This window comes from Plasmodium inui, assembly GCF_000524495.1.
Source record: "Plasmodium inui San Antonio 1 unplaced genomic scaffold supercont1.89, whole genome shotgun sequence".
NCBI classification, from domain to species: Eukaryota; Apicomplexa; class Aconoidasida; order Haemosporida; family Plasmodiidae; genus Plasmodium; species Plasmodium inui.
This window is the reverse complement of record NW_008481923.1, coordinates 6784-17806: the sequence shown is the minus strand read 5'-3', so window position 1 is coordinate 17806 and position 11023 is coordinate 6784. Positions and strand designations below refer to the sequence as shown.

General features: G+C 41.1%; 2 protein-coding genes across 2 annotated transcripts; one reads left to right on the top strand and one right to left on the bottom strand.

Annotated features, from left to right (window-relative positions):
* Positions 1-3661: 3661 nt before the first annotated feature.
* C922_05527 (hypothetical protein) lies at positions 3662-4918 on the top strand (the record flags this gene model as incomplete). Its single annotated transcript, XM_008821098.1, has 1 exon — positions 3662-4918. The coding sequence occupies one exon, from the start codon at positions 3662-3664 to the stop codon at positions 4916-4918; it is 1257 nt and encodes a 418-aa protein (XP_008819320.1).
* Positions 4919-9880: 4962 nt separating this feature from the next.
* Positions 9881-10645, bottom strand: C922_05526 (hypothetical protein; the record flags this gene model as incomplete). Its single annotated transcript, XM_008821097.1, has 1 exon — positions 9881-10645. One exon carries the CDS (start codon positions 10643-10645, stop codon positions 9881-9883), a length of 765 nt encoding a protein of 254 aa, XP_008819319.1.
* Positions 10646-11023: the final 378 nt, after the last annotated feature.

The window sequence follows — 11023 nt, the reverse complement described above, 5'->3', positions numbered from 1 at the left end:
TCTATGCACCAGACATAAGAAAATAAGTTAATATAAAACTCCGTGAAGATATCTAGGAGAGCCATCTCTAATAACAGTAAAAGCATATATAATAGTGAATTCCCCCGAGGGACCCAGTTAAGAATAGATCCACCCAGGAAATAGATGAATTGAATGTATTTAACCTGGGAACACTCCCAGAAGCAGCTCCTAGAAGAAAGAAAAGACTCAAGTAAACCACCCCCTACCTGTCAGGGAACTGAGGACAGAATTAGGGAAAACTAAATCTCAAGTCCCCCAGAGACTCCTTCACAGACAAAAACAGAACCACATCAAACATGACTAATTTTTCAAGAGATAGTAAGATTCGTCAAAGACAATAAGGTCAACAGAAAGTACGAACGTAACGACACAGCACATGTCTTCCCAAACACCACAAAAGTATAGGATAATCTGGGGTTAGAGACTACAGAGAAGAAGTGAGAAGTGGAATCCGGAGCATTCTCCTCGAGGCTATAAGTTAGAATAACCAACACCAGCACAAAAGACGGAGGATCTCCTCTTTCAACATCCAAACTACACACCGAAGTCATAACATAATGAAAGAAAACTCTCTAAGTCTTACAGAAGAATAACCCAAGGGGCCACATCCCCAGGGAGAATCTAGTCTCCAGTATACACTAGTGAGAAGCGAAATTAAAAAACACGTCCCAGGCAGGGAGTGTGCATGAAAGAATTAGTTACAACTCAACTAACAGAAGTGATCAGGTTACCGGAAGGGGTCCAAACCCAGCAGAGGAACAAACAATCAGCAGAGTGAGGCAAAAAGAGGTCAAAGACAAATAAAGAACGAAACAGAACCACCAGAAGAAAACCAAAAATAGTAAAAGAAACAACAATCTTGCAGCAGACCAAAAACTGCCACAACTATCTATCCAAACCAGAAATTTCTAAAAAGATCCCAAAGGGACAAGAGCCAAATGAAACCGAACCACGGACCTGAGACAAAAATATCATAAGTCAATTCCCCACAAGTGAGACTTGGGAGTAGAAATAGGACAGGAAGATGAAGCCCCCCCCCAGAGTCAGAAGCACAAGAACTCTGCAGAGAGAAACTGACTAATCTCCAAGGAAACTGCCCAGCAGTAAAATATATGGCTGAAGCACATTAGCAGCCCACAGGAACTCAGTCATCTCAGAAAAAGTTCTATAGAAGCCAAATCATAACATCCGGCGACGAAGTGAAATAAATGTCTTAGGAGACGCTGATATAAGAAAACAGCAAGAAGCTACCTCCCATACCTAAGGCCACAATGGGAATGAACACAGGTAACAGAAGCTGCGTGCCCAACCAAGGCCTTAGTTCACAATTGGGGACTGACTAAGAGGGATAAATTTCAATCGTAAATCACAAATAGGAAACCGAGGTCCAGAAGGAGGGCAAAATGAGAACAAATACCGACTAGTCCCCCAAGTCCAAAGCAACCAGCCCTAAGGCAGGGACAGGATAAAGCCAATAACCGCGAGGGGACCCCAAAGGACCCTAAAAACCCAACTCCATATGAATAAGGGGACAGCAATCCGCCAAAATAGCTCAAAGGTAAGAGGGGGGATGAAGATGAGGAACAGATCAACCAGTAAGGAAGGAGCTAAAGGTTCAAGCAAAGACTAGAGACTCCCAAACGTTCGCAAAGGATCGGCAGACTTAGAACCCGTGATGGAAGGAGATGAAGCATAGTAACTAAATCATAATAAGAAAGGGAGTAGCTGACACAACCAAGGAGTAGAAATAGTCAAAGCATTAAACCAATCATCACAGACACCAGAGAATCTCCAGTACTAGAAAGGAAAGGAAGTATTGGATTCATTCTTGAACAACCTTCCCTAAAATCAAAAATTCGGGTTCCCGAAATAGTTTGCTGATCAATAAATGAATAGCCACTGTATTTGAATAAATAAAAATAGAAATCACACATGGCCGAAGAAATCCACAAGACGGGAAAAAGGAAATCCCACGTGAAATTTCAAGAGTCCAAGCCAAGGACGTAATAATCAACGCGCCGCTCAACACAAAGAAGAAGTAAATATAAAGAAGCTCAAGATACCAAATTAGGAGACTTGTAATAAATTGGTTCCATCATCATTCTCTAAGTAAAAAGAACTTCCCTAAAGAAAAAGCCAGGGTCCCAGATGTCCCTTAGGGCCTTATCAGCGTAAGACGAAGTTCCTCAAAGCACTTGAGCCCAGGTGACCAGACAAGTTTAACAGCACATGAGTTTCTGTCGGGGTTAAGAGGTAGAGTCCCCTGGCGTTCAGGGGGTTCGGACTAATCCTGCAGAAGTTAAGGTCATAAAGAGACCCCAGGGGGGACACCACAACCCAGGTCAGGAGGGGCATCCCTGACTTAATAAGTCGCTTAACAGCTAAGAATGGATTCAAAACAACTGACGGGCGAATACGAAATCTATTAGGGCAAGACACAACAAATGAGAAGAGGGATTAAGGATCATTGATAGGGAGGAGGCAAACTCATCCTCGTCAAATGGGATTTATCATCAACCCCGAAAATGGGGGAATTCTACAAACTAAAAAGAAGTTTCTAATGGACGAAGGACCAGAGGATATGAACTATCCATCCGTTCTCCTCCGAGGAGTTCTCTTACATGAGAAAATGGGGCCAGCTATTAGCGGGGATCCCAGCGCCCACCGAGAAGAGAAAATCATATAGGAGATGAACTTCAACAAAAGACTTCTACCAGACATGAGGGGAGAAACACGTAATTGAATATTAGAATGAGTAGGTAGGAGTCGGCATTGCCGAAGCAAGTCAGCAAGCAGAATGGAAGAAGTTGTATAGTGGGAATTAATATGAAGTATTATATATCGATACGAATGAGTATTAGATAAAGTCAAAAGGCGCAAAAGGCAACCAAGCACCACAACAATTATAACGTCATTTCCGGGTATGCAGGGAGCTGCACCAACTTGCAGGGGAAAAAAGTTGCAAGGCTCTTTTGAAGTCTAACGGCCCATTAGAAAGCATGAGTCTTAGTTTAGGAGGGAACAGTCCTTCTTGAGTCATGGTGAATTTTAAGTATTCTTTCTGTTAAACACCTCAGAGGAGCAAAAGTTAGAAACCAATTTGAGAGGTCCCAGGGAAGGCATCCGAGAATACTAGGAGAAATTCACTAGAGGAATAAGTATGAGCCGGCGGCTCTACTGGGCAGTTTTTACATAATTCATCTTAAAATTATCATCCAATGAGCAAATAAAAAGGGAGCAGATAGGGAGATGGGAGGAGGTAGATAAATAACTAATAGCAGAGTAGTAGAAAGAGAAAAAAGGGGAGGAGTTTCTTCAGGGATGCAAATCATAGGAGGATATTATAAGTGAGAAGTCTAGTTAAAATATCCACTTGGGCGAGATTCTTGCCGAAAAATTCTATCAAAGAATAAAGCCGGGAGAAATAGAGTAGCAGAATTCAGCCCTCAGGAAAAAAACGGAAAGAGATAGAAGCGTGTCCTAAGGAGAAGCCCCACCTAAGGAGAAGTTATTAACTCCCCAAATGCACGGGATATCCGACGGGTGATATCTCAACTGAAGACTACGAAGGAGCTTCCAATAATTTCTAAGAAGAAATTAGAGTATATAGAATCAAAATCTGTCCCGAAATCCCCAGACGATGAGTAATGGATTTCCTTTAAACAAATATATGAACTTCTTGAGGGAACAATATCCGAAGGGGGGTTGTCCAAGGGAAGAGACTGAAGGAAAATTGAGACTATGTAAAATAAGGAAAGAGTCTTATAATCACGACTCACCAGAATTCTGGAAAAGACCTTATGAAACAACAGGGAGGAATAAGGATGTTGACAGAATAATAAGGGCAAGTGGTAGTATCTGTAGAGCTATGGAGCAATGGACAATAAATTTGGAAGCCATCAAAGAGTCCAATAATGAGTTCAAGCAAAAGGAAGGTTGTGATATAGATGGAATGGGCGAGAGATTGAGTGGAGGGGGAGAAAAGGGAACCTGCCAGCATCGAGCACGGGGGGGACACTGGGCATCATATAGTCAAAGCAGTGGTTTATTATCGGATGAGATTTCTGGGAGGAATTTAAGGGTTTGTCAGGATATAGTTGAAGTGATAATAAGTGCTTATAAGTTCACAACCCCTAAGAGATTATGGGAAAGAGAAAAAATAGACGAAGGGGACCGTTGTGAAATCGTATATCAGAAGTTGAGAGAATGGGGTGGACAGGATATTGCCGAACTGATCATGGACCATTGGTATACCTCTGGGAGCAGTTTGACAATCAGTTCCGAGTCGTATAAGTTCCAGGGGAAAGATTTCTTTGAGTTAATCCAGGAGATTCTCTGGGGTACTAATGAGGGGGAAAAAGAACTAGGATGTAGGAGGTGTGAACGTAACGAGGGGGAAATAGAGGTTACCAGTAAGGTATGGTGTGAGACGCAGTTACAAGAGGAGTTAGGGACAGATAAATTACCGGGAAAAGAGGAAGGAGGAGCTGAGTCAGGCACGCTGGATGAATATCAGAGGGCGTCCAAACCGGTAACAGACAAAGGACGAAAATCCCACATGGAGGATATAGACGTATTAAGAGTCCAAGCCGGGGGGGAAAGGGGCTCCCGAGATAACGAGCAGGGAGTCAATTCAGCGGCAAGTGGGTTGTTTCAGCTACCATCAAAGATCGCTCCCGGGTCTTCTAAAGGAAAAGGGACGTTATTATCAGGTCTGATAGGAGGGGGAGTATCGTTTATTTTAGGAGTTATCGCGACATATGGTGTCTATAGGATCTTTAGTGGTCCGAGGAGGCGGGGGAGGGATGCTAAAATACAAGACGGCCCGCCGTCTATAGCCTATGGAGTCTTAAGGGGGGAGAGGACTGATGTTGTGTTGAACCAGGATATTCGTTAAGACAGAAATAGAAACTCTCCGAATTCCATCGTTTCATTCTCATCGTCATTTTGAGAATGTTTCAGGCCGGGTGTCTGCTTCGAAGGTTAAGAATCAGGAGGTTAGGGCTCTAGTCCAGGGTCTCAGATTCGACTTCTGGAGTTCAGGGTCTAGGATTCAAGGTTCAGGGTTCAGGGTTTAAGATTTCAAGGTTTAGGTTTTAGGGTTTGGCTTCAGGGTTTAGTTTTTCGGTTCATAGTTTAGGGTTCAGGTTTCAGGGTTCAGGCTTGAGGGTTTAGTTCTCAGGTTTTATCGTCATGGGTTCAGGCTTCAGGGTTTAGTTTTTGGGTTCATAGTTTAGGGTTCAGGTTTCAGGGTTCAGGCTTGAGGGTTTAGAACTCAGGTTTTATCGTTATGGGTTCAGGCTTTATCGTTTAGGGTTTAGAGTTCAGCGTGTAGGATTTAGGGCATATGCCTTTTGCTGTACGGTTTCGTGCTCAGGTTTCTGGGTTTAGGAGATAGTTTTTAGAGTTGGGGCTTTAGGTTCTATCTCTTAGGTGTCAGGTTCTATTCTTAGCTTTCAGGGGTTTTGTTTTGGCCTTAGGGTTTAGGGTTTAGCATTCAGGGAGTACGGTTAAGGAGCTACGTCGCGACTTATACCAATTAGGTTTTATGGATCAGGGCTTACTCCTTATGTGAGTATGGTTTAGGTTTAGGTGTTGTCGTCTAGATTTTATGGGCGTTGGTTCAGGGGGCCTGCCTCTAGTCCTCAGATTTCGGGCTAGGGTTCAGGGTTTAGTAGGCATCTTTGTTGGGATCACGGTTTAGTCTTTAACCATAAGGAGTTAGGGCTTAGTGGCCATCTCTAGGCGTTAACTTTTGACGGTTTACGTTTTACGGAGTATGTCTAGGCTTCAGGGTCTAGTGTTTATGGGTTAGGGTCAAGGGCTTAGGATTCAGGATTTTGGGTTTAATGTCTAGTTGTAGTTTTGAGGGTTCTGCGGTCAGGGTTCATGTTCTACTGCTTAGACTGTCTGGATTCAGGCCTCCGATTTTAGGTTCATTTTCAGCTATTCAAGTCCATGGGGGTCAGTGATCCTCACTCCCGTTCATTGTTTAGTTTTTAGACTTAGATCGTACACTTTATTCTTCAGGTTCCATATTCATTCCCTACGCCTGATAGTTCATGTATTAGCGTTCAATTTTCAGGCGTTGACCTTTAGTGGTTACTTTGCTGGGCTTATTTCCTATGATTGACTTCTTACCTCCTAGCTTCTAGCCTCCAGGGTTTAATTTTTAGTTTTCGGTCTCCACGGTTTAGGAGCCAGGGCGTATGGTTGTGCACTTAAGGATTATGCTTTAGTGGGTTGAGTTTCAAGTTTTTTTCTCTATGTCGTTCGCCTTTTGCTTTGAGGGGCTACGTTCAGGGCTAAGTTTGTAGCTCTCATATTTTAGAGTGAGTTGCCCGGAGTTAAGGTTTACCATTTGTCTTCTACTTGGAAAGTTCAAATTTGTACGATCGACTGTTTCCTGCCTATGGTCTGACAGTCTACGGCTTATTTTTAAGCCTGAACGTCAAGTTTTGACGTTTTTGGGTGTATGGCTGTATCCTCCACCCCGTTCTGTTTTGGAATTATCTTGTACCTATCAATCAGAACTGGTAGTACTTCCGTAAGTGGATTGCTATATATGCTTACTGGATTGAAGGTCCAAGTAAAAAATAAGCAGTAGTAACTTCATTCATAGTCCTGAAGACTCTAAAGATTCATGGATACTTGTTTGACAGCATAATGTTGATCTCTTTGTTTAATGATATTATAGCTATTGATTCTTAATAACCCAAATAACATTCGGAAGATGTTAAGAAACAAAAAGCTCATAATAGGAGCACAGGATCTGGCTAAGACTGGCTCATGTTCAGTTTTTAAATAATCAGGGAAGACTCCTGGCGCCAGTTTACTACAAGTATATAGATTTCCTCGCTCAGCAGAGTGCTTCATTATGTACATAATATTAGTACACATCCGTTGTATCACTCCTGGAAGTTTCTAAAGAATGCGAGAGTCTGCCTTAGTCAAGTGGACTACCTCTTTATCTTCTTGCATCCAGTAAGACCGGGTCAGGCTGAATCAAACATTATGTACAAATCCAATAATATGGTGCTACGATGGGTTGGGTCTCGTGCTCCGTGTCATCCTTCCCCCTCTTGTCTTTCTCCTTAGGAAATTAAATTTCCTTCCTACTCTTACTCCTCGTACCTGATAATTTATAGATACGGGGAAGGAGAATCCGCTACAGGACTATTTTATAAATACATGAAGTGCAGATTTCTCCTGTTTCATTTTCTGTTAAAAAGACATTCCCTGATTAGAGAATTGAACCTCGCCCCCTTCTGCCTGTTAGTCGTTCGGCGTGGGGAGGCTTATAGAGATCATATATAGCTATATATAGACGGAACTTTGTCTGGTTCGTATTATTTCTCATCCAGAGAAATCTATCTGGTACAAGGGGATCATCCAGAGATTTGGTATCACAAGTTTCCGTGCTGAAGCCGCGTACACTTACAATTTCGATAGCTACTCTTCCTCTTTCTGTTCATAGGGATCATTCACCGAATTAACTGTTTAAACTTTCCACAGAACATGAAGTCGGAACTGGTCATATCATTATACTCTTAAGCATATCATGATATTATTTCTGTGGGAATGAACTAATGCCGTGGGGCAAGAGAATTGATTTGATCAAATAAAAATACACCATAATTTCATAGGTATTATCTTTGCGGGGTATAAAAGAAAAGAAGAAAACATATACGGCTTAGATGTGCGCCAGTAAGAGAGATATAAGGATCCACTGTTGTAGTTAATCCATCATTGAGGATACTTAAGGAAGAATTGGTTCATCTTCAATATCTTCTCGATATAAGGAAGTGGCAACGAATGATTTGTCTGAAGAAACTATATCGTGAGAAGTAGAGTGGAATACCCCATTTCTTTAGCTGGACATAGGCAGTGCTGCATCTGACACTCTTCCGCCGAAGTGTTGTTAACAGGTATCCCCAAATCGTTTTTTTTTTTTGTCGGTTACTATTCTCTCAAGCTCCCTACTCAGAAATAGGATCTTTCCTTCAGTCTCGAGAGTCCCCCCTTTGCTCTGGTTCAACTTAAGTTTAGGACTTGCGTCATAAAGTAGTTATTCTGACATCCCCGTACTTGCATGTTCTAATATTTGCTGTTGAATGGATTACGGAACCGTCTCGCCCCAATCCTCGTCTGCTCCACAGACAGTGTGCACTCTCCCATTTCTCCATGAAATCAATTAATAGGACAGATGACGTTGGCATGTTGTCTATCGTATATGAAATGATCACTGAGTAGATATCTGTGGTACTCCCCTAAAGAAAACACAAAGTCTAAATAATAAAAAAAACGAAGGATAACGCGGCGGCATGTCAAGGGTTGTTTAGACGATCGCATGTTATGTGGTGCCATTCCTCTAACAATGACTGTTTGGAGAGGCATACGAAGGAAATCAGAAATATCTGGAAGAAACTATAATGATGGAACAAATATTTAGGAAGCCATATGAGTATCATTTTGGATTACATATTGGTCTATTAATGCATCCAATGTGAGAATGTTTATAATATGTGTCTGCACTTTCATCCTCCTCCTCATCTTCTTTAAGACAGAGTAGAAAAAATACAAAAGAAGAGGAAGGGAAGGTGACAGTGATGAATGCCGACAAATGAATTAAAATATCGTTGTTGATCTCAGTAAAACACAGATTAAAATGGAAGTCACATGTTCCTCCTAATATCAGCCTAGAAAGAAAAGATAAAATATGTGCAGACTTAACAGCAGGGAGTCTGAACGGAAGTGAAAACAGAAACAGAGCGTGTGACACACATGAGAAGGGGCATATAATAATTCCACTGATAACCCCTCATAGAAATCCCTCATGAAGTCTCCTGATCCGTACCTTTAAAGACACCAGATTTCTCCTTTCTGGAAGCTAATAGAATGCGACCAGTGATTTTCTCTTTATTACACATGAAACATACTCGTGATCAGCTTCAGGAAAGTAGATGCGAGAGAAGAGAAAGAGATACTTGTTGTCATGACAAGAATAAATTATATAGCCATTTTAACTTCCTATACCAGAATCTGATTCCAGGAGTTATATTCCGGGTAAGTGATTAGGCATCCATATAGCTATATAGGTTTGCAGCATTTCGAAGATATCCAGGACACCCCTAAAATGGCAGTTGTTTCCTTATAATTTTACACCCCAGATGAAGGGGGTTGTAGCCACCAAATTAATGTAAAAATAGAAGAAGGGACTTACTCAAGGCAAGATACCATATTACAATACGAGACACAGTGGAAAATGTGATGTAGATAGCACGATAAGAAAAAAAATGGGACTAAATGTTCAATTCACAAACCGGCTTTGCGAGTTACGATCACACTGTAGCTATAGAGAACCCCCGCCATCGGTACAACATAGCATCCAATAATAATCAGTTAATTTGTTGAAGGAATCTGTCGAAATCTTGTCTCACATGTATTTCTCCACGCCTCATATACAATCCTTAAAACGAGGCTTACTGATACCGCTGAATGTTTGTCCATATTCGGATACTTTCAGAAGCACATAGAGATATTCTATGACCCCTAAGACAAGGAGTCCATAAGATACAGGAAAAACAGCTGTCAATGGGATGCCTACTAATAACGCTAATACTTCCAGTGTAAATGTAACCAGCATCGTTAAAAGGAGCATCAGATGATATAATTCAGTCCCCAGTAGCCAGTAGCTACTGTTCCTAATATTCGGTTGGTGTTTACCACTGCGTATGGAATTGTATACCTTATATGATAAGGAGGATGCGGGACAATGTAGAATTCTTCGACATGTATGTATCATTTCTGCTGCTGTGATCTTATGTACTGGATCTCACACCGAATTTATGACGGCGTGTTATTGCTTGATGATTATAGTACGGATTCTCCCGAATTCTTGCTGATGATTCCGGATTTTGAATATTGCGATACCTACTAAGATTCCTTCGTTCAGTCGCTGCTGTAGCGTATGCATTTTCCGCATTTCCCTTTGGAGGTCCAGGAGATATTTTGCTTGATGTTTTACTTCGGTGCTGAATGTTTTATTTCTCATTGATAAAGTCTCCTGGACAGCCACACTTAATTCTCTATGATATTCTATGATAATGTTGATTCGGGTAGTTAGAACCCTCTCTTTTATGTATCTAATCTTTTGTAGGATTTCCTTATTATGTGTAATCATAACGATTTGTATGTTCCGTATGTTGTGTATAAAAGAATTACACGGATTTACATTCCCTGATAATCCTCCTTTTGAGCTTTCACACATTATTGCTTCATTATTTATGAGTTCTTGTATAATATGCGCCGGCCAGCGCCTATCTAAAGTATCCCAAGTAGGGGTGAGACTTCGTCTCTGAAAATCCTCTATCAAAAACTCTTTACAGGAACTGTTAATATTGCCTTTATTTTTCAGAATATATGTATAATCCCTTCCGACATGAGATTCTGAAGCATATACTAATTTCAAGTGTCTCTGAACATGTGTCAATAATAGCCTAGTATTCCTGAGGCGCGCAGTACCAGTACTGTTATGGGTGGTTGCTACAACTGCATGGGCTGATCCCGCCAAGGACAAATTATGAGCAGGATTATAGTACATCATGCAAGACGATGTCTTCATGTCTTATAAGTATGATAAAGTCTTTCCTTCCATAATGAGGACGGAATAACTTTTGTCTATTTATAGGGGACATCTGATAGTTATGATGCCGTTATCGTACGCAAACCATAATAATACATAGGGTATCCTAGAAATTCCTTCCAAAATTCGGAATTCGATTATTCGATTCTTGCTTTTATTTCTCTTTGGTTGATGTCATGTTTCTCACCACATTATCCTATATGGGATATGCCCATATCGCTATATGTACTTCTCCATTTATATCTATACCAGCATGTTTGGATTTATTCATATATGAATATTTATAAAGATACATGCTTGTTCGCGTATAAGTATAGGGACTTATATATTCATATGGATTCATAATTATCGACATAG